The following is a 24,247-nucleotide window of genomic DNA, read 5'->3' on the forward strand; positions in this document are numbered from 1 at the left end:
TTTAATTTCAGAGAAATTCCAATTTTAAAAAATGGCTCGTCCCTGTTCACTTGTCGCCTGTCAATGACGTAATATCCGCGTCATCCCTGGTTTCCGCTCGTAGTACTGCCATAGTAACCAGGGCGACAGACGTGGACAACTGCGTTACATCTAGCGGCACGCTCGCACTGTTGTTGTTTTGTTCAAACATTATGGACCATGGCAAGCAGACTTTGGGACAAAAGGAGAACTAAAACGAGAATCAATATAAGCGTGGCGTTTTCGAAATACCGAGAGCTCCACATCCGTGACAAACTTCGGTAGAATGAAATGTCCTTATTCCTTTATATCCGCGAGACTCGCGTGTGGCGCTGATATCTGTCTCTCATTAGCAATCGCACCCTGCTTCATTCCACAGTCATGTTAAAAACATCAATGTATTCACTCATCCATAAACATTATTTGCTCCTTTGCCATGACAACAAGTTCCATAATTCCGCTTATGCGTCATAAACCTACGCCTTTGTTATTGTAAGAAGTTAGCGACCCCTAGCGGCGAAAAAATTGTCGCTTTAAATGGTATACAGACCAAACAATACTCAGATGAATCAACATATACAGTGTGGTTTCACTTTATCAGTTTATTAGTAGTTATCACAATCCTTCCATCACAAAATGATCACATGATCTTTTTAATTTAAATACAGTTGTTTAATTCAGGTAATTTCAGAGTTCATGGACAACAATGACAAAAACACATGTAGACAGACAAACAAACCAAGGTATTTCTTTCTGTATCTTCACAATCTGTACCAGTGAGATCGACTGAAGGACCGCATTCTAACACACACACAAGGCAGGTGCACGGTTCTTAAAGTCTCTGTATTACCATGCATTTTCACATATTTTTGTGATGCATGTTATTTACAGGTTCTGTCCAGCAGCTTTCCTCAGTAGCTGCTCTCGTGACCGGTCAAAATGTATAAATTGTTAGTGGCTGAAGGGTTTTCCGTCGGAGTGCTTTGTAAAACGATGTCTCTGTAAACCAAGATTTGAGAAAAATATGTAAGCAAAGGCACCCACACGAAAAAAATCAGATGTTTATTCAAGTTAAAAGGAAAAACTATAGTCAATACCTGTGCGTGCCTAAAACCTTGAACACTCGGCTTTCGTCTGTGATTTCCTGTGTTATCTAAGATGACACATGATGATGGCTTTTAATTCTCTGACTATCTTTAGTCCATAGTAAATGTATAAACTATTAAAATTCGCAAATTGTGACGAGATTGTATTGATACACAACGCATCATAACACTTTACCTCGCAGTTGTGCAGACTCCGTCCTTTAAGCCCATGTTTCCAGAAAGCTAAAACACTTTCTTCTAAACAAACTGTTGAAAAATAACACATTAAAACTTATGCCATTTGTTTATAAAATTGTAAAATTTCATTGTGAACAAATAGTGTATTTTCAGATGTCAGGTTTGTACCTAAAGTCTCGATAGAGAAGTCAAAATCCAGATCGGATACTAACTCCTTGCTGGGAACACCCTGCATATTGACAATCTTCACTGTTTCTAGAAGATGACAGCAAGATTTCATTTCAGCAATTCCAATCATTTAAGTATCAGTGTATGCTTTAATAGTTTATTCACATATAAATCAAACATACTTTCCAGTGCAATTAAAACTGTGTCTCTGTCCAACTGTGTCACTTGTACAGCTTTTATTGTATCACTGTCTAAGGAAGACACAAAGATCACACATTAACACACTTGTCAACACACAAAAAAAGACATAGTAGGCCCGTACAAAATATGCATGTTTTTTCATATTTTCTTGGCTGATTTCATGCAAAACCAGCAGTCACTCACTAACCTGGCTGAGGGTTTGGCATGCCATTTAGATGGATAATGTCAAACTTTAGCTGGCACTCATTTTGCTGTTCGGGGCTTTCCTGGACGCCCACACAGAGCTGAGGAAGCTCATCTGACATTAACACCAGCAGCTCAAAGATGGGCAATGTGTCTGGCAGGGGCACGGCAATGTGCTACAATGAGAAAAAAAATTAGAAGAAAGGAGAATGCAATGGGAGAATGACTATCAGAAGTTACACAAATAAACAAGAAGTTACATGTTTATTTCGTATTGTTTTACTATATCATAACTGTAAATTCGACTTCAACATAACCAAGTTAATGTTAAATTGTATATGCAAGTAAATCTATTAAAGCCTGAAATGCAAAATGGAACCGTTTATTAAACCTTAAAGAATCAAAAAAAGAGTTTGTTCAGTTGTTGAGTATTTTATTTAGAGGAAAAAAGAGGAAAAAACACCCGTTTAATTTAGAGGCCCAAACATACCAAAAATATGCTATTTGATGCAGATGCTTATATTTTTATGAATTAAAGTAAGATTTAATTCAGTTTGCTTGTAATCTAAATCAATGACATCTTTATAACAATATAGCAGATAACATAAAATCACATTGTCACTTTATCTCCCAAAAATGTCATAGTAAGATGATATTTGAATAGTTTTGAACTTAGTTTTCTCTGTAGTTTTAAATGGAGGCAATACATATAAAGCAATGCAATACAATGATGACTGAGAGATGTACAAATAAAAGTTGATGTGTCATATTTGATACTCAAATTTTACCATATTTTTTCTAAAAATGATGTCAGAAATTACAGAAAAGTTGAATCACTTTGGTGCTCACCTTGAACTATTACTAACAATTTAAAATGTATTCTTACATAAAAATCTGTAAATACTCCACAGCAAAAAGACAGAAGTAACAGGATCTGAAATTGGACAGTTTTAGAATTACACTAAAAGGGCTTTTACTTGCTAAAATATAAACTATTCATCAGAAGACAGAAGGCATGTGGAAGTTTGTGTACAACTGGTTTTGCAAAGTTTTGATGTTGATAATTTAGAGGCCTTAGATATTAGTGTATCAAATGTGATACAGCTTTGTAGGGTTAAGATTATTACCTTCAGGTGCATGAACTTCTGCAGCGGTTCATACCACAACAGCAGAACAAGTCCAGAGGGAACGGCAGCGCATAAGAACGTGCTGTCTGTGTATGGGTTACGAGCTATGGAAGAAAAATCAAGAAGTGCATTTGAGATTCATGATCTGTCCTCATCATCATTCAGGTTTTTTCCATCTCAGCCAATTACAGGAGGTCAGCAAATGCATCAGTATTTAATGAACAAATATTGATCCAGTGTGAGTCGGAAAATGTCTCTCACCCACACTGCACTTTCGACAGCCTTTAGTGTCTGGGATCTTCACTGACACAGCAAACTTCCTGTGAAAAGATACATTTGAGTTCCAAATAAACAACGTATAAGCTGAATCATTAAACTAAAGATGTCAGTCTTCGGTTTATGTGACCTGTGGATGATCCGTTCTGTGAACCGGTTGGTGCCGAGGGACAAGTGACCCTGTTTCCTCTGCAAGTGCCCTCGCTGCTCAAACAGAGCCGTCAGTCGATGAGAGTAGAGTTGAGAGGACTTACCTAACAATAGAATAGAATAGAATAGAACTGAATAGAATAGAAGTTTAAAGACTACGGAGGCATCCATTACCTTTTAGAGTTTTTCTCAATTTCATGTAACTATACACTTAAACCACGAATAAACTTTTAAAACAAACATTTCTATTAAAATGTTGTCTTCAGTCTTTAGTCGAGTGGATGTTTAATGTCATTTATTTCAGGGCTAAAGGTAAACCATGACCAGTAACACGAGTTACATGATCAGATTTAAAATATTTTTTTCAAGTAACTTTCGTTTGAGCTGGGCCCTCTACTGTACAGGTGTGAATTTGCATTTCCTCCAGCCTGAGGTTTAATCTTTGCACTTATGGGGCCCTATTTTAACCATCTAAGCGAATGGTCTGAAGCGCACGACTCAAGAGCACTTAGTGGATGTCCAAATCCACTTTTCCAAGTTTAATGATGGGAAAAATGGTCAGCGCGCGGCGCATGGTTTAAAAGGGTCTTCCCTATTCTCTTAATGAGTAAAGGTTGTGTTTTGGGCGTAACATGCAATAAACCAATCAGAGTGTCATTTCCTCAAGTCAGTGATAGTCATCACATTAGGTGTTGAGCAGACGTGCTCCTGAAAATTCAGTGATATTCATCACACCGAGTGTTGAGCAGTGCTCCTGAATTGTGCGTGCTTATCTTATCCTGCTGGCGAAGGATTTGATATAGCCGCTCCTCCAGCCGGCCAGTTGTAAACTCGTTCTTCGTGCTACTAGGTGGTGGGTCGTGACCATCTTGGCCCAAGATTGGTCTGCAGCTCCGACCTGAAAGACATGTGCTTAAAAACAGATCTCTACCTTCCGCACCGCAGGACATCCTGTGGGTTGCGTGTAAGGGTGGAGTATCAATACAGTGTCCTTCCCTTCGAGTGCTCCAGAGCCCGTTGGGTCTTCAGGTCAACTGGAAGAGAGTAATCTCGCCCACGGGCTGAGTATCTCTTTTTCAGTTTTGGAGATGGACTCGGTCTAACACGTCTCTCCAATGAGAATGTGTTCAGCTGGTGTTTGAAGTGAGAAAGGGTCCCACTGAAAGAACTTTCAGAGGCTCCTGGGGTATATGGTAGTTGCAGCCATTTGCTTCCTCCATATGTGATAGCTTCAGCGCTAGCTTCATGATCGAGTCCCGAGGTGACCGTGGCAGAGCAGCTCACCCTGTGTGACTATAGTTCATCCCGGTCTGCTGCCAAACCCTCTTCAACAGAGGGGCCATGTACAAAGGGCGTGTTTTAACGGGGGCCTGGGCGACCCTCGACTACACGGGCATTCGTGCCTCGAGTTGTTAGACATTGCGACCGTTGCGCAAGCTTCCCTTACATGTCACAACTCACCCGTCACCTCCTCCTTGGAGTCAGAAGCTTCTGAGGACGCTTTGTTCCACTCTTCCCGCTCTACTCAATCGTGCCGCCATCGAGCCTCACGACAGTTATAGCCAGGGCAAGTGGAGACTCCATCCCCTGGGTCCAGCTGGGTCATGACCATTCCGGGGCCGCTCAGTTGCCCCTCCGGTCTCGTCTTCCTGCCAGTGTTTGTACAAACCGAGCAGACTACCCTTGGACAAACACTGGCTCTCAGCTGCCCCAGGGGCCCGCAGAAATGCGTTTAACCCCAGTGAGCCTTCTAAAAGCGACTGCGACTCATGGTCGCCTTGCGCCTGCTCAAGTCAGTGAATTCATCAAACTTCATGTTGAGCAGAAATGCTCCTGAAACTCAGTGAAGTTCATCGGACTCAGGTGTTGAGCAGCAATGCTCCTGTAGCTCAGTGAGTTCATCACACTCAGGTGTTGAGCAGAAATGCTCCTGTAGCTCAGTGAATTCATCACACGCAGTGCTGAGCAGAAATGCTCCTGGTGCTCAGTGAAGTTCTTCGCACTCAAAGGTTGAGCAGAAATGCTCCTGAAGCTCAGTGAGTTTATCACACTCAGGTGTTGAGCAGGAATGCTCCTGAAGCTCAGTGAACTTATCACACTCAAGTGCTGAGCAGAAAATGCTCCTGAAGCCCAGTGATCTTCACATGTTGTGTTGAGCAATGCTCCTGTCTTTTTGCGCCCGTCGCTTGCACCTACGTGCCAAGTCAGGAGAGGAACAGGTCTTCATAGTTGCCCCTTATTGGCCCAACTAGACCTGGTTCCCATCGACAGCCTTCCTGACTTCCCCTGAAAACTCTTTCAGGGACGGGGCACGATGGCACCCGCATTCTTCCCCTGGAGATTCTGGGCGGTCTTACATCTGAACGCGGAGGTTCAGGTGGCTATCACAGGTACATGTGATAGTTACCATCACTTCTGCGAGCACCCCCTAGAAATGGGTAGCGTGCTTACGCCTTTAGAAGTGGAACCTAGTCGTTGAGTGCGTCTAATGTACGGGGAACGCTTTCCCAGTGGTCCTGTAGGAACAGCAGTGACTTCCCTGGCCTAAGCCCTGTCCTTCCCCGCCTTAAATTTGCGGGGGCATCAGGAGGCTTTGGTTTAGGCACTGGAAGGTGGCAGTGTTAGTGGCGTTTTCAAAGGTTTTCCCAATTCAGTCGACCATCGACTACGTCTGACATTATCGACTGAAAGGGAACGTCCTGGTTGCGTATGGTCCCCTTGCCACTACAGCTGGACCACCGCTGACCCCGGGTTACTCTCGGCTCCTCAGCGAAAAGCAACTAGTGCGTGCATCCACTTCCGTATTTATACCCGCGCCGCGAATCACACACGCCAATTACATTGGCTCGTTCAATAGTACTCGAAGAGGATAGGCTCTCTAGTGAGTCCCTTTAAAAGCCAGTTGCGCTTGTGCTAACAATGCGCCTGAACAAAAAACTAACGTAACGCATTACTTCTTTAAAAAGTAACTCAATTAGTTACTTTTTTAGGGAGTAAGGCGATATTGTAATGCATTACTTTTAAAAGTAAAATAATGGCAATATGGTTTTAACATATTTGGCTAAAAAAAATAAGTGACAAAGCAAATGAAAATTCTTTTATATATATATATATATATATATATATATATATTTATTTTTATTTTAGAAACGCAATATGAACACAGTTTGTAATTTCTAATACTGGATGGCTGTTACTGGTATCACATCACAACTTCATAAACCTCAACCATGTAATTATAAAAATGATACGTACCAGAGATGGACATTAAGACATTGTTCATGACATAAAGCCATGTACATCTCTGTGGAAGCAACTGCAGTAGAAATCAGGAGGTAAAAACATATTAACCATTACAAACTAGATATTTCTTTTGGGTCAAACACTAAATCATGGTGTTGTCATACACAGCAGTACCTTTTCTAAGGTGTCTTCATGCAGCTCATTCAAGTTAAGGATGTAGACACCCTCCTCTGCCCCCAGAATCAAATACTGATCTATGAGAAAATGATGGAGACACTATATTACTGACACTGAAAAGCTTTCCAACCTATATTTTTATTGAAGTAGTAGAATAGACAGAAATATTTACCTCTGGTTTTAGGCAAAACCCATGTCTCTGCACAGTGAATTTTCAGTGGACATCCATTAAAGACTTTGCTAAAACAGGCCCCCATCTATGCAAAATGAAGTGTTTCAATTTTTCGTAAATCAGACGTGAATGTGTAATTTTTTCTTTAAAGCTACAATATGTATGATTTTTGTAATAAAATATCCAAAAATCACTTGCACAGTTTGATATATTTCCTGCAATTGTGTACTTACAACATCCAAAAAGTTCCCAAAGATTTTTAATTTCAGAGGAATTCCAATTTTAAATAATGTCTCGTCCCTGTTCACTTGTCGCCTGTCAATGACGTAATATCCGCGTTATCCCTGGTTTCCGCTCATACTGCCATAGTAACCATGGCGACAGACGTGGACAACTGCGTTACATCTAGCGGCACGCTCGCGCTGTTGTTGTTGTTTCGTTCAAACATAATGAACCATGGCAAGCAGACTTTGGGACAAACGGAGAACTAAAACGAGGATCAATATCAGCGTGGCGTTTTCGAGATACCGAGAGCTCCACGTCCGTGACAAACTTCGACTTTACAGAGACGCCACTCTGGCATGTACTTTATTAGACAGGTGAGCAAATGTACACAAAACTAATCAATGTTATATAGCTCAACATGATAAAATGTTAGAATATGATCAGTATGTTATTCTAATGTTGATCTAGCTTACTGCTAGTCTCATACAGACAAACTAACACAGATTAACATTATAACTTTCAACACACTCAAGTTCAGTTTAGAGTGATAGTGTAGACCAAGTGAAACAGCGCTGCGTTACCTCACAAGTTTAATTTGTCTAATAATCTGACCTGTGAGATTATTAATTCAGCACTTGCGGGTAGTTCAGTAGAATGAAATGTCCTTATTCCTTTATATCCACGAGACTTGCGTGTGGCGCTGATATCTGTCTCTCATTAGCAATCGCGCCCTGCTTTAATACCACAGTCATGTTAAAAACATCATATTCACTCAAACATTATTTGATCCTTCGGCATGACGACAAGATCCATAATTCCGCTTATGCATCATCAACCTACGCCTTTGTTATTGTAAGAGCGTAGCGACCCCTAGCGGCGAAAAAAATACATATTGTAGCTTTAAGATACAATCTTAGGTTCATACATACCAGGCCTGGAAATGCATTAATGACAAACTAGTCATTAATTGTGTATTATTGTGTGTTTTGTCACACTGAAATTTAGCAACAGCCAGGTTTAACACATTTAAATGGTGTGATTAGGGGGTTAAACTTACATAGACTTGGGGAGTGGGAGGAAGTCCGTGAGAATCGGCTCTCTATGAATTAAAGGTTAAAATAACAAGGAACAGCTTCTGAATGATCACTTTTAGTCTGTCAGTAATATTTTTAGTGACTGAACAAAAAATAAAAACATACACAATGTGTTTTCGAGCTTTGTCCATGGTGCTAAAACATCTAGCATTACATTAACACAATAATGTGCTAGATATGATTTATTAACATCCAAATATTTAATATATTCATGTTTCAACCATTAAATTAATAAAAAAAACGACTTAATAGTGGTCGACCAATGTAGGTCCAATGACTAATTGAATGTTGATATATTTAGAGCTATTAAATATGTAATACTAGAATATATCAGGGCAAATGTGTGTGCGGCCACAATCTGTTGAAAGCCCCAATGGGAGTGGAAAGTTCTGCAGGTGATCTACTAGGAATGTGAAAATTCAATCGGTTAAGGCGTGCTTTTTTGGGGAAAAGTAAATAATGGCGCAAATAACACTAAACTGGCAACTGCAAACCTCATTAAATCACGTTGATTTAGGGTGATTTATTTAAATATACTCTTTCCCTATAAATTTAGCACTCTGACAGGGAATGTCCAACAAATGCATATGCAAAATATCTGTGTCCACTGTACGCATTTTCATTGCAAATTTCTCACTGTGTTTCTAGTAAAATCTGATAGCAGTTTTTAGGCCAAAGGCATTTGCATTGCCGCAAACTGTTAGTAAATATGGCCCTAGTTGAGATAAAAGACTTATGTGAAATCAGTTCTTCATGTCCGACATTGTGATTGATAAATGATAAATAAGAAAATGAATGTAGCTAAGACATATAATAAAATATAAGCATATATGCACACATTAGTGTAAGTATGTTATTTGTAACATTCAACATTTTACAACTCACAGAGTCCTCGGTTTTCTTCCTCATGGTGCTCCACTCCGGGGAGAGAGCTGTGTCTCTGCTGAGAGTCCTTGTAAGAGTCCTCTTTTGTTCCTGTGTATCTTTACTGTCAGGAACACAAGGGTCACTGCACCACTGCCGCACATCTTGACTAGCCGAACACCTCAACAGCACTGACGAAACACAAAGAGAGAAATCTTTTAAAACTGATGGTGAATTTCTCCAAGTATCTTATATATGTGTGGATGGTAATACCTGGTTTTGGACTTAATACATTTTCAGGGCATAGAGTAGCACTAGGTCGCAGTGTGAGGTCCTTGTCCTCCAGATCAGAGTCTAAAGAGCTCATGGGAGGAAGTGATGTCGTAGCAGAGACGGGCGGTGGGCTGAACAGTCCACTTTTCCTCTTACTCCACTGTGCAACATCAGAAACCATTTACATCTTTACATACATTTTCATAGAATTATAAATTAATCATTGTCACATGCAGTTTCTCAAATTCCATACCTCCAACGACGAGAGTCTTTTTACTGTCAAACTCCTGAAAGAGAAAGATCTTTGTCACATACATACAGTATACACACACAGTGCAAATTGTGCATGTCAGCTCCAGTTTAATATTGTGAATGTTGAAAAAACATGTACTAACATAATAGAAACCAAAGAGAATATATAATAAAAGATAAAAAATACAACTAAAATTACACTTTACAATATGGTTTAATTTATTTTTCTTAGTTAATGTTGATCTCAACATATACCAATACATTTATTATTTATTATAACATTAGTTATTGCACTGTTAAGTAACCTGAACACTTTTATTAACTAACATTAACAAAGGTTAATAAATGCTGTGAAAATATATTGCTTATTGTTAGTTCTTAGTTAATGCATAAAAATTGGACTTAATTGTAAAGTGTTACCCAAATGATAATAACTGCTATTAAAGGGAAAACAGAAAACATTATACTTAAACTATAGACATGATATCTGGTAACAAAAATCTAATAATCAATTCATGAAAATAGCAGGTAGCAACAGTGTATTTTTCTTTACGTCTCCACAAGATGGCGCCAGAACAAAAGCGTGTCTCACCTCTGCTGTAACTCTTCCTCTACACTTTCCAAAAGACCCCTGCAGCAATGAATACAGTTCAAATGAAAGGTTATAAAAAACATGTAAAACCATAATGCAATTATAAGTCAGTTTCAATCAATCAACACTTACGGTGACTCTGGTTCATCTCCAGATATGCTCCAATCATCACATGATCCCTAATATAAACATACTTCATTTTTTTTCTGTGCGATGACCATGAATTATGACACAGAATACTCTACGAAGTGTGTGGTTTGTGTCTATGTGAGAAAAATAAAACTGACCAGGTCAGGATAGGGTTCAGTCTCTTTCCTCCTGGGAGGGGTAAACTTCACCTGGTCGACTGAAACAAACAAACATTACTCACTTAAATACATAATTTACATATTTTTACTACTTTTGAAAAGTTTAGGGTCCGTAAGACTTTTAATGTTTTGAAAGGAGTCTCTTATGCTCACGAAGGCTTGGCGTTTCCACTCAGCATTTTTTTTATGCAATATCAGAAAATGTGCATAAAAATAGGTGGATGGAAACTCAGTCTGTCTGGTTTGTCTGCTTGTGGATGCTGTAATCTTACAGTCAAGATGTGTGACAATAGATTCTCAGTAATCATGGCATCGACTTGCCAAACGATAACACACACACACACACACACACACGCATCGCACTCTCTGCTCCGCCTTGAATGTGACCACTGGATCCAGTTCACACGAGTGGGTGTGTGAGGGGGATGGAGAAGGACATGCCATAGACGTGTGCTAAACAGTACCAGCTCTATGAGTTGTGTGCCTATTGACATCACTGAAGCTATGCTCAATAGCAGCCTTGTTAAAGCAGCGACACATCCATACATTCAACTTGCTAATCATGGACACGCTGCAATGAAAATAGACATGTGGCAGTGAGCTTCAGAAAATGAAGTGATAAAAACATGACAATCATAAAACACATTAAACATTAAAGAAAATAGAAATTGGTTGATTACTCCATTCCTACAGACAATGTATGATTGCTTCCTTTTAGGGGTTCCCATCATGGGATCATTTTAAGTATTTGATTTATTTACAATTTTAATGATTTAATTTCAGAAATGTACATGCTTTATCAGTAGGAAAAAATTAAATAACCCATTTAACATTCAATTATTATACAGTTAAGACATTGTCCTTCTATTTTCGGCATAAAGGTTTCTTTAAAGTTAAGTCAAGAACCCTAGGGTTCTATATAGAACCCCATTGAATCTGATGTAATCACTGAAGATAATGTAAAGTATAACAGTATATAGTATATTACAAAATACAATTTAATGATAACAATTTGGATGGATGGATGGATGGATGGATGGATGGATAGATAGATGTGTTTAGAACTTACACTGTTCTTCAGATAAACTCCTCTCCACTGGCATATGTTTCCCTTTAGAATGGATTTTATCCGGGGCTGTGTCATTTGCCTTTAACACACACACACACACACACACACACACACACACACACACACACACACACACACACACACACACACACACACAAATATTGCTGCTACAAATATTTGTACACTTTGACAAACTGAACTCTGACATGCATTTTTGAATAAGAAAAAGAAAAAACACTTGACGACTTAGGGCAAAGTTTCCCAATAATCCTGTAGTATATGCTTCTCTTTATGTTCATTATTTAACCTTTATTTATCTTAGCAACGAAAAAATAATTCGAATTTTAAGTAAGGCTTAAAAGTTCAAGAAGGCTTTTCAGGAAATTCTGTCTTGCTTAATGATGCAATTAACTGCCATAAACAAAGTTTCAGAACGATTCTGTGTTTATGTCTTGTCCGAATTACCATAGGCCTAATTATGCATAAGGAGCATATAAGCATAGTTTAATTTCTGAGCCAGAGGACGCCTCTCACCTCTTCATTCTCCTCAGGACTGGAAGGATGATGGAGGTCTGGGTTATTTGCCATGTCCAGTAGCTCAATCATCAATTTTCTGGTCAGTAACTGTGTAGCAAACGGGTGCTGGGGAGAGAGAAAGCAACAATAATCAACTTTTCTAGAAATACTAAATTTAATAGAACTAATTGTACGATTAGGATTTTTCTTGAATGGTCGATACCGATCCACATTTTATCATAGCTTATATTCTTAGATGTGTTATATCTAAGCTCTGCTCACTATCAATTTTAACTGGATTAATAAAAAGTAAAGACTCAAATCATTTCAATTATAAATATTGATGTTATATAAATAGTGATATCATAATATTTAAATATTTAATATTAAATTATTAATGGCTTTATATTGATTTTTCAAATCTGGGGTTGCTTATTTTATGACCAGTTGTCTTTCTACTGATATCTGGCAACATTGCAAGAATCCAGAAAAAAATTGATCACGGTTTCCACAAAAATATTAACTGCAGCACAACTGATTTCAACATTGACAATAATAAGAATAGCTACTGTCTGTCAACATGAAGAAATTAGGTATTTTCCCCACAATTTGAACTATGCATTACATTGTATTGTGTTCAAAGGAAATGGCCGTAAAGTTAACAGAAAATGTGCTGGTAGTTCCTTTTCTGTTTTTGTATTGTTTATTTTTGTTGAAGTATATGACAATGAAGACTGGAGTGATGATGCTGAAAATCAGCTTTGCATCAAAGGAAAAAATTTCATTTTAAAATATGCTAAAATAGAAAACAGTTATTTTAAATTGAAATAATATTTCCCGATATTACTATTTTTAATGTATTTTGATCAAATAAATGAAGTCCCGGTGAGCATAAGAGACTTCATTCAAAAACATTTTTTTTAAAAACACAGTCACAACCCGTCTTCTGATCACATGAGGGAAGTTGTTGTGTACATGATATTCAGCAGCATTGCAAACACAAATATTAAGTTTGATTATTCTGTCACCTGGAGAAGAGTTTCTGCTGTCGGCCTCTTGCGAGGACTTTTGATCAAACACATCTTCACAAAACTATGAAAACCTGCAGACCTGCAAAGACATGGGCACAAACCTCTCACAAATCATGTCAGCTCCTCACAGTAAACAACGCACTTTTCTTTTACTTTTCTTTCTGTGAGGTTTTGAATCTCACCATTTGCTCTTGTCTTTTAGTTTGGGAGGCTGGAAGCTGCTCTTAGACATCAACATCAGAGCTCTACAACAGTAAAAAAAATAAAACCTCAGTTCAAAACTACTTCGTCTTTCCAGAGTATTTTCTGTTCTGGTAAATGATTTAGATGCGTCATTCTGACCGCATGGGATGAAGGTCAAACATAGGTGGCTGTAGCTCTGCCAACTCTATGCCAGTGATGCCCACTGCCCAGATATCACACAGATGGTTATATCCGCCCTTCTTTTCCACTGCAGCCACCTCAGGGGCCATCCTAACAAAATAAAGAAACATTTCCATTAGATACATCACATCCTGCAGTCTGACTGAATTTCAGGGTCATTTACAGAGTAAAGGGGTGAATTTATTCAGTCATCTACAGTGAATACACCCATGCTAAAGTTGACTAAAAAGTTGAATAAAAATTGATCTTAATGCCTTAATTAAAAAAATGAGGAATAATCCAACCTTTAAGAACACCAATTTTCTTTGTGAATGAGTAATGTATTGTAAATAAATAAATGTTCTTCCTTAAAATACAGGGTGCATAAGTCAGGACACCCCTATGTTAAATTCCCATAGAGGCAGCAGAATTTTATTTTTAAAGGCCAGTTAGATCCATGATACTATGCATCCTGATAAAGTTCCCTTGGCCTTTGGAATTAAAATATCCCCACATCATCTCACCATACCTAGAGATTGGCATGGTACTAACATGTACTAACATGTTTAAGGCTGCTGTTGATTCATGCATGAATCATTATGACTCCTGTCAGTTAAGGATCGCTTTTCATTGGTTCATGATCAGCTCATATCTTCACTAATCATGAGTTCATGTTGAAGTAACTATTAATTCAGGACTATTATCGTTAATGTCGAAAACGGCTTAATACTTTTGTGAAAAACAGAATACTTCTTTTCTGGATTCTTTGTTGAATAACTTGAATAGAAAGCTTGAAATATGTTTTATTTTTTAAAATAGAGCATTATACATGTCTTTACTGTTACTTATCAACATCCAGAAGTACCTAAAACATTTCTTGTTAAATGTCACTGACCCAAAACTCTTGAACTGCAGTGTAGATATTCTGTATCTACTGCCGAATTTTTGGACTAAAGAAATCCATTTAAAGGTATAGTTCACTCAAAAATTCTGTCATCATTTACACAGGCTGGAATCCATTTCCCATAACCTAAGATGATCATAAAGATCATTGGTGCATATGAAGGCATACAATGCTTTTGGTGAATGGACCTGGTCAGTACATAACTCAACATTTATCCTTTTCTGTACCATGGAAGAAAGAAACTAATACAGTTTGAAAGAACACAAGGGTGGGCAAACTATTCCTACAATAGCATTCATAAGAGATAGCATGCTAATTGCTTTAAAACAAGAACATTCAGACAGTGTAATTCTCCAGGCTCTCTTCTCAGACGGCTCACCAGTAGGGAGTTCCTATGAAGGACTTCCTCTTGGCAACAGAGGCACTGATCTCAGCTGCAACCCCAAAATCAGCTAGAGAGAGAGAGAGAGAGAGAGAGAGAGAGAGAGAGAGAGAGAGAGAGAGAGAGAGAGAGAGAGAGAGAGAGAGAGAGAGAGAGAGAGAGAGAGAGAGAGAGAGAGAGAGAGAGAGAGAGAGAGAGAGAGAGAGAGAGAGAGAGAGAGAGAGAGAGAGAGAGAGAGAGAGAGACTGATACAATAATCTAAAATGTGCACTGTGTACTTTAGGGTTCAACAACACATTAAATCACTTACCCAATTTGACATCTCCTCGATCAGTGAGAAGAATGTTAGCTCCCTAAATCAGAAGAGAGATTCATATTTTTATTTAACTATTTTGAAATCACCAACACAACTGCTCAAAAGTTTGAGGTCAGAGCGATTTTTTTTGTACAGAAATTAGTACTTTTATTCAGCGAGGATACATTGTACTTTACATTTTTTTACAATTCTATTTCAAATAAATGTTCCTTCGAACTTCCTATTCATCAAAGAATCCTGAAAAAATATTAAGCATTAATAATATTGTCAACATTGATAATAATAATAGGACATTATTATTCCAACCACTATAGATAGATTCTCAAATAGCTTACCTGATCTATCTCAGCTGCTCAGTGAACCCAAACAAACAGATGAACTAGAGGAAATGACTAGCAGTTTGAGCACCATTTTATCTAGTACATTAGATATTGTTGCACCAATTAGATCAAAAAAGGTTAGAGAGAAAACTAAAGCACCTTGGTACAACAGTGCTACGCATGTTATCAAGAGAGAAACTCGTAACTTAGAGCGTAAATGGAAACAAACTAATTTAGAGGTCTTTAGAATCGCGTGGAAAGACAGTATGTCACGTTATAAAAAGGCTCTAAAAGCAGCCAGGGCTGAGCATCTCCACAAACTATTAGAAAATAACCAAAATAATCCAAGGTTTTTATTTAACACCGTGGCTAGACTAACAAATATACAGACATCACCAGAGCAAAATATTCCGTTACAGTATAGTAGTAATGATTTTATGAACTACTTTAATGAGAAAATAGAAAGCATCCGTAACACAATTGTAAATGTACACTCTTTTATGGTGTCTTATGATTCAGCCTCAATTATCGCCCCTCTGGAACAACTACACCGCTTTACAACTATAGGACAGGAAGAGCTAAATAAACTTATCATTGCATCGAAACCAACAACATGTTTATTAGATCCAATACCCACTAAACTACTGAAAGAAGTGTTACCTGTAGTGGAAGAGCCTCTTCTCAATATTATTAACTCGTCTTTATCTTTAGGTCATGTTCCAAGAATATTCAAGCTGGCAGTAATAAAACCTCTCATTAAGAAACCGCAATTAGACCCAAATAACTTAGCAAATTACAGACCCATCTCAAATCTTCCATTTATGTCTAAAATACTAGAAAAAATTGTGTCCGCTCAATTGTGCTCTTTCTTGCAAGAAAATGAGATATATGAAAAATTCCAGTCAGGATTCAGACCGCATCATAGCACAGAAACTGCGCTAGTTAAAATTACAAATGATTTACTTTTAGCTTCTGACCAAGGCTGTATCTCAATACTAGTTCTACTCGATCTTAGTGCTGCGTTCGACACTATCGATCATAAAATACTCCTGGATCGACTACAAAACTACACTGGTGTTCAGGGACAGGCATTAAGCTGGTTTAGATCGTAGTTATCAGACCGTTATCATTTTGTCTGTTTAAATGGGGAAAAATCAAAGATAACGTCAGTAGACTATGGAGCGCCGCAAGGATCGGTGTTGAGCCCTCTGCTATTCTCATTATATATGCTCCCACTTGGTAATATTATAAGAAAACATGGAATTAATTTCCACTGTTATGCTGATGACACTCAATTATATATTTCATCACGGCCAGATGAAAAACCTAACTTATCAAATTTGACAGAGTGTCTCAAAGATATAAAATGCTGGATGACGCGTAATTTACTGCAACTAAATTCAGATAAAACGGAGGTATTACTTATTGGTCCAAAAAACTACCCACAAACTCACTTACAATACAACTTTAATATAGAAGGATGTCCTGTTACTTTATCCACTACAGTAAAAGACCTAGGTGTTATACTAGACCGCAACTTGTCTTTTGAAAATCATATTTCATATGTTACAAGAACAGCCTTTTTCCACCTTAGAAACATTACAAAGCTACGTAACATGCTATCTGTTTCTGATGCAGAAAAGTTAGTTCATGCATTCATGACCTCGAGACTAGATTATTGTAATGCTATATTAGCTGGCTGTCCTGCATCCTCAATAAACAAGCTACAGTTAGTGCAAAATGCAGCTGCTAGAGTTCTTACTAGGTCAAGAAAATATGATCATATAACACCAATTTTATCATCTCTACACTGGTTATCTATCAAATTCCGTATCAATTACAAAGTACTATTACTGACCTATAAAGCCCTAAATGGTTTAGCTCCTGTGTATTTAATGGACCTTCTATCGCCCTACAATCCATCGCGTTCTTTAAGATCACTAAATTCGAGGCTTCTGGTCATTCCTAGGATATCTAAGAACGCCCTAAAGGAGGGAGGGCGTTCTCACATTTAGCTCCAAAACTCTGGAATAGCCTTCCTGATATTGTTCGAGGCTCTGACTCGCTGTCCCAGTTTAAAACTAGATTAAAGACGCATCTCTTTAGCCAAGCATTTACATAATGCTTACCTTTTATACCACTGCTGAATCAGATCAAATGCATTTAATATTATAAAACTTGAAGAGTCTGTAGGTTATTTGTATAGGTTGCATAGTATTTACAGTCATTACGTTCCTGTGTATATTGCGTGAATGACGGGTGGTTGGGTAGATATTGTGTTTTGCGGTAGGTGGTATGCCATACGGAACCGTTGCCACTGAACCTGCTTTAACGACGACAGTGGGGCTCGACAGCCTTAGTCAAACGGGTCGGCGCGTATGGTTGGGCTGTGGAGAGATTGTGAGATTGTGGTTGGGTCTCAGCAGCAGGAGGGATGTAGAGGTCAGTAAGCAGGGCTGAGTTGAGTGGGGGACGGAGGGGGGTGACTGTGGGACGCAAGAATCACTGTCTTCATGTTTTTTATCATTTACGCCCGTGTTATGGAAATCATTATGAACAGCAGCTACGCTAATTATTTTCCCTTTTTGCTTTTCTGCTGTTATCTCTGAGAAAAACGGCAATCGTCAGCTCCAGTTTGTATCCAGCCTTTCACGGAGACTTCAGATACCCCAATCACAAAGCCTGTGAAGAGACGACTCAACACCGGCGATATGGACCCTCTATGGTGGACGGCACTGATCCTCAACAACTCGTCTCAACACCGGCGTGATTACTTGGACTTCCAAAAGATGGAAATGGATAAATATTCTAAATGTTCCGATCCAATCTGCCTTGTAATGCTGCCCGAATCATAAATCATGCACTGTTCCTTCGTTGGCCAGAGGAGAACTGGCCCTCCGACTGAGTCTGGTTTCTCCCAAGGTTTTTTTCTCCATTCTGTCACCTGATGGAGTTTTGGTTCCTTGCCACTGTTGCCTTGGCTTTTGGCTTGCTTAGTTGGGGACATTTAATATTCAATAATATTATTGATCTGCCTTGCTTAAGGTGGACGTTGACTCAATTTTCTTTTAGAAACAAACTCTGTTATATTATTTTCATGTTATCACTGTGAAGCTGCTTTGATACAATCTGTATTGTAAAAAGCACTATATAAATAAAGGTGACTTGACTTGACTTGACTATATATTGAGCAGCAAATCAGCATATTAGACTGATTTCTGAAGGATCATGTGACACTGAAGAGTAATGATGCTGAAAATTCAGCTTTGCATCACAGGAATAAATTACATTTAAAAACATATATATTTTTACTGTAATATATACTTTAATATTTTTGATCCAATAAATGCAGCCTTGGTAAGCATAAGAGATTATATCAAAAACATGAAAAACCCCAAACCTTTAACCAGTATTGTACATTGTGTCATTGAAATGCCTCATTCACCTTAATGTCTCTGTGTATTTTGCCTGTCTCATGGAGATGATTCAACCCCTGAGAAAGACAAGAACAGAAGTCTTCTCAAAACGAAGGGATGTGTCATTGAGAAAGATTGAAAGATATTTTTAAATGATGAATTAGCCTTACCTGGAGTGTTTCCCTGCAGATGTAAGCAATCTGTTTTTCCTTTAAAGGTCCAGTTACTGCAGAGGGCATATTATATTAACTCTCGCAGTGGTTAAAGGCATATTAATAATAATAACAGTTCCCCATCATTATAAATAGTTTTAAATGTTTGCATAAGATACTCATGCAGTTTCACAGACAAGGCTTATGCCCACCCAGACTAAAATGCATGTTTGAGCAGTTTTAACTAAAAGCAATATGTCAGTGCCATTATTTAGTCTCAATATTCAGAACAGTAATGTTTTTTTTTTCTAAGGCATGTTTAAAAAAAAGTGACTACTGAACTTAGGCCTAGTAAGCCCTGTCTGTGAAACCAGGCCTAATTTTATTCAGGGTATACCTTGGTAAATATCCTGCAACGATCCGCCGCCACAGTATTCCATGCAAATCCACAATTTAGTATTCCTGAAAAAAAATGAGCAGTTCAGTTCAAAGTTATTTTCAATAGAATACATATGCACACACCCATAACTTACAGACATGACAAGAATCTCATAAACATAATGAAAGCTTGTGAGTAGGAATGCATGCCTATGAAATATAATTCAGGAATGCACAAGTCATCTAGAGCATGTGCTGACACGTGTCGGCAGCTATTTACAAAACCTATTTGGTGATTTGTGCTTCGTATATGATTGTGTAACTCATATAAAACATGCACCTTTCTATGCCCTGACAACTACTGGAGAAATACCAGGCAATGCACAAACATTACTGTACCTGTGGTAAGTCCCATAATAGGCCACAATGTTCTTATGTTTGCATTCCTTCATCATTGTTATCTCCTGCTGGATGGAGGTGATGTCATCCCCTGAAGAACGAGAGAAAGAGTGTATACTGAACAAGTACTTGTCCATAATACATGTACATAAAACAAAATATTCCAAGTATTTTACTCCAGAATTCAGTGATTGACAAAGCAGGAACAGATATTCTAGAGAGCAGTGTAAAAATAACTTAAAATATAATCAATCATTACTACTTCATGTGAGCCCAGTCACTTTTAAAATAGTTTTACTTGTAAGTGTCTTGACAGAGAGAGAGGCTTTTGAGAACTATAATTATGTGTAAATATAACGCTCATTATAATATAAATCCTTCATACAAGGAATCGATCCAATAAAAGCCTCTATAATTCTGAAGGATTTGTTAGAAACAGCACAAGCCTCTAAATGTTGTCTGTATGTATGTTCTCTACAGTACACCACTTATATATGAAAAGTGTCTATGCAAACCTATCCAAATGTGTATAACATTAAAACTACTCACACACCTGGATCCAGTTTAACAATTTTGATAGCAGCCATTTCTGAGCTCCTAATGTTTCTAGCCTGAAAGAAAATGCATAATATTACACGATGAACAGGAAAGTCAGATTGTACTTTGTCTTTTACAAAAATATTACTTATAAAATGGATCATTTTGACTGTGAAATCAGAAGAGCCATTTCAACATTATATGTACATATGTATATGGACACATTTTATGTTAATTTTATATTAAGTCCATACACTTCCATTCAAATGTTTGGGGTCGGTAAGATTGTTTTTTATGTTTATGAAAGAGATCTATTTTTCTCACCAAGGCTGCATTTATTTGATCAAAATAAACAGTAAAAGCAGTAATATTGTGAAATATTATTGCAATTTAAAACAACTGTTTTCTATTGTGATATATTTTAAAATGTAATTTATCTCTGTGATGCAAAGCTGAATATTCAGCATCATTACTTCAGTGTCACATGATCCTTCAGAAAGCATTCTAATATGTTGATTTGCTGCTCAAGAAATATTTCTTATTATTATCAATGTTGAAAATTCTTAATATTTTTTTGTGGAAACCATGATCCATTTTTCAGGATTCTTTAATGAATGTAAAGTTCAAGAGAACAGCCTTTATTTGACATTGAAATCTTTGTAACATTCTCACCTTTAATATTTTTAATGCTATTGGTAGAGTATATCTATAATTTCACTTACAGTTGCAATAAAATTAACTATTACCTGAAGAAGAATTGATTTATTGTGATAATTATTATTAATGAAAATCAGTTTATTTATAAGGAATTAGAACATTATTGTTTTTCATCATATGGAGACAATGAGCTATAGTGATTGTACTATAGTTCAGGGTTTTAGGTTTAAAAACGTATTCTAGCCATATTAAAATCACTGCAGTGTTTATATTATTATATCTTTTGGTTCTGGTTATCAAATAAACATTTTACATTGTGACTGAGAAAATGCAACACAGAGGTGAACAAAAATGACTTTAAGGCCATGTTTACTTTGGTGAAATGTTTGGGATGCTGTAGATATCCAGGAACAGATCCAGCTCTCCTGGCAGGGATCTTAATGACAAATATCCTAGTGTCAATGTGTCCTGCTGTGTCCTTCACTGTAACCTTGTTCTGTAGCCATTGCCAAGACCTGATGTTCTTCGTACGATACTGAATCATCAGTTAATCACTCTTATGAGTGCAGTATCATACGGTCTAGATTCTATCAAGTTACTATAAAAATACTATCACCACTTGCCAAAGATTCATCAAATTCTTTTAGCTTTGGAATGGGGAAACCCATGCATATTAAATGTGTGTTATACATACAGAGAGGTTTATTTAAAGGTTTGCTATTATGCTTTTTTTTTTTTTTTTTTACATTTTCAACTTTCTTTTGTGTGTTTTGCACTAAATAATTAAATTAATGTTGCTGTTTTAGCATGAAAAAGGTCTGCAAAGTTACAAAGCACAAAGTCACTCCAGAAAGGGAGTTATTCTCACTATCAGTGCACTTTCTAAACTCCCTGAAATGCCTCGTTTGGAGTCTTGAGCTTTCTTCCGGGAACGAACACATCACAAAATTTCTCATTTAAATAATTCCCACCAAAGGCTTACGCAAACAAACAAAAAAAAGGCCTGGGTTGAGTTGCATTAGGAGTGTTGAAACTAGCGGTTAAGGGGCGTGACATTTCTGAAACATGCTCAAAGAGGTTGACCAATCACAACACACTGATCCATCCAACTAATCAGAGCACATTGTGCTTTTCAGAAGGAGGAGCTTCATAGAGAAAGGAACTAAACAGAGCGATACTGACAGACTGGGAAGAGAGGTGCTGCAATAAACGTGAAAAATAAGGTGTTTTTGGACATTCAAGCATGTAAATCTATTCAAGTAGACCCCAAAAACAAAATCAAGACTTTGAAAAGGGGCATAATATTGTGTATATAAACCATTAAAAAAAAGGTTAACCAGGAAAATGAACCTCCATTTTTGCTTTGAGCTACTCATAAACATAACAAATCGGGCATTTCTGGACAAATCCTGGAACTTCACTGAGCTGCCTTCCTGTTGTTTTTCCTGGCATGCCAGCGGGCTTCCTGTCATAACTAAAGCGACAGTGCAACATTCTCTTAATGGTTTAGCTGTACAACCTGAAATAACGCAGCCACAAACCAAGAACAATGGCTCAGCTTCGGTATCTGCCAACACCTTGGCCAAAAATCCCCAAAGCTTGTTATTTTTTATGTTGGCATAGTCAGACCTGACAAGTCCATCAATTGCAAAACATACTGTTTTGTTCGATAGCAGCTGGAAATCCTCACCATGAAATATTTTTAGATCTTGAGAACTTTCTGACTCAAAGTTGAGAGAGCTGGAGGACACTAGAAAGGATTCTTTGTGCATTGTGTGATGGGCATTGTAAGGGTCGTTGGCTCACCCACTGAATTATGATAAAGTGGACTGTGTTAGGGATTGCAAGAGTGACACAATCTCCACATTACTTCAGCAAACATATAGGCCTATAAAAGAGACAGAAAACACACGTTTGCACTTTACAAACTTCTTGGAGAATAACACTACCACACCTGCGAGAGTCTTGGTTTTAAGGTCAAGATTTGTAACATTCCATAAATGTTAAGGTTGTGCGTAAGATCTATTTTAAGTCGAGTCAAATTTCTGAGCCAACCATATGCTATCCTTAAAATCACAAACTACTTTATAGTAAGCTTTTTAACAATGCTTTTCTGTTTGGAAAGGGCTGCTTTGCATGTAGGATAATCACTGAAGACAGACTGACTGAAGTTATAACATATTTTGTTGAAAAGAATGACCTAGATGCCCTAACAAAGACATTTAGACATACGCTAATAAAAATAAATAGTATTGGGACCAATATGCAACCTTATGTCGGTGTGCATCTATTAGTGTTTAATGTGTTTGGATGGATAGTGTGTCTTTGCACACATGATGTGAGTACTATCACTTTAGAAAACTAAACAGTCCAGTCAGTCAAGTTATATCATGGCTCGGGTTCCTTGGAATATTCAGCATAAACAAGGGCATTAACAACAAGTAAATATGTCAACATCAGCACGATTCCCCTTACAAAAACGTGCTGAGGCAGTACCGTGGTAAAACGAGACATCATGGTACCTTGTGTTGACATTTAACATGATGCTGAATAACCACATAAAATATGTCTAAAAACACAGTATTAATACCATGTCCAAAGAATGGTAATAGACTACAATCCTTTTTGGTAGATTTGTGCTAGTAACCCAAAAGGGAAAGTGTTTGTGTTTTCAAGTCTTTACAGTGAAGCTTGGATTAAAACGTAGACGTTAGATTAAAGCTTAAAACACTTCGTGCAATTTCCAAATGGTCACCTAAAAAAAACAGCTTCATTCTCACCTTAAAAACATCTCCATAGGTGCCGCTACCGATCTGATGAATAATCTCATAATCATCCAAGGGATCCAAAAATGAAACTCCTATAGTATTCATGCCAGCAGATTTTTTATGTTTCACTTATTCATGACAGCTGTCACAGTTTGATGTGCAGTAAACTCATCTCATCCTGGTGCGCTGTCATCAAAAGTGGTGAAAAAGAATGTCAATGATAAACTGTAGGCTATAGATTTAATTAATGCAATGGCAAATATTAATGTTCACATCCAGTCTACCAGTAATCACTGACTTCGCCTTGTAATCTTTCTGCCTGTCCTTCTCACACTCGCGCATCCGTAGAGTAGAAATCCGTTCTTTGGAGTCGGATCTTTTAGATGAGTCGATTCGCAAAAACGGATTGAACAATTTATTAACGAATTGGACT

The 24,247-nt window shown here is 37.6% G+C and overlaps 1 protein-coding gene across 2 annotated transcripts; it reads right to left on the reverse strand.

Annotated features, from left to right (window-relative positions):
- Positions 1-605: 605 nt before the first annotated feature.
- Positions 606-24,186, reverse strand: LOC143702851 (mitogen-activated protein kinase kinase kinase kinase 2-like). 2 transcript variants are annotated; one of them, XM_077196748.1, is made up of 33 exons: positions 24,113-24,186; positions 23,827-24,000; positions 20,406-20,463; positions 19,853-19,943; positions 19,473-19,537; positions 19,094-19,149; positions 18,953-19,000; positions 15,182-15,224; positions 14,869-14,941; positions 13,565-13,696; positions 13,405-13,467; positions 13,220-13,301; positions 12,210-12,317; positions 11,676-11,754; positions 10,586-10,644; positions 10,431-10,477; positions 10,299-10,337; positions 9,708-9,741; positions 9,455-9,614; positions 9,203-9,372; positions 8,281-8,322; positions 6,999-7,083; positions 6,824-6,903; positions 6,662-6,722; positions 3,387-3,510; positions 3,242-3,300; positions 2,981-3,084; positions 1,858-2,029; positions 1,652-1,720; positions 1,470-1,556; positions 1,300-1,370; positions 1,116-1,171; positions 606-1,017 (listed from the first exon to the last, which is right to left on the reverse strand). In XM_077196748.1, the coding sequence occupies exons 2-33, from the start codon at positions 23,917-23,919 to the stop codon at positions 930-932; spliced, it is 2,598 nt and encodes an 865-aa protein (XP_077052863.1). In that variant the 5' UTR covers positions 23,920-24,000; positions 24,113-24,186; the 3' UTR covers positions 606-929. The 2 variants fall into 2 exon arrangements, with proteins under 2 accessions (XP_077052863.1, XP_077052862.1); XM_077196747.1 differs by having other exon boundaries at positions 24,099-24,165.
- Between the last annotated feature and the right edge of the window lie 61 nt (positions 24,187-24,247).

The sequence above is a fragment of the Siphateles boraxobius genome, unplaced genomic scaffold (genome assembly GCF_051911475.1).
Source record: "Siphateles boraxobius isolate OS27281-9 unplaced genomic scaffold, OSU_SipBor_1 353, whole genome shotgun sequence".
Lineage (NCBI taxonomy): Eukaryota > Metazoa > Chordata > Actinopteri > Cypriniformes > Leuciscidae > Siphateles > Siphateles boraxobius.

What these genes read in the sequence shown, in the direction of transcription:
- LOC143702851 (XM_077196748.1), bottom strand. Translation starts at nt 23,919, where the DNA reads ATGAATACTATAGGAGTTTCATTTTTGGATCCCTTGGATGATTATGAG. An exon ending in TCGAGGAGATGTCAAATTGG is followed by an intron (nt 14,942 to 15,181) that starts GTAAGTGATTTA and finishes CTCTCTCTCTAG; the next exon opens with CTGATTTTGGGGTTGCAGCT. An exon ending in ACAGAACGGATCATCCACAG is followed by an intron (nt 3,301 to 3,386) that starts GTCACATAAACC and finishes ATCTTTTCACAG; the next exon opens with GAAGTTTGCTGTGTCAGTGA.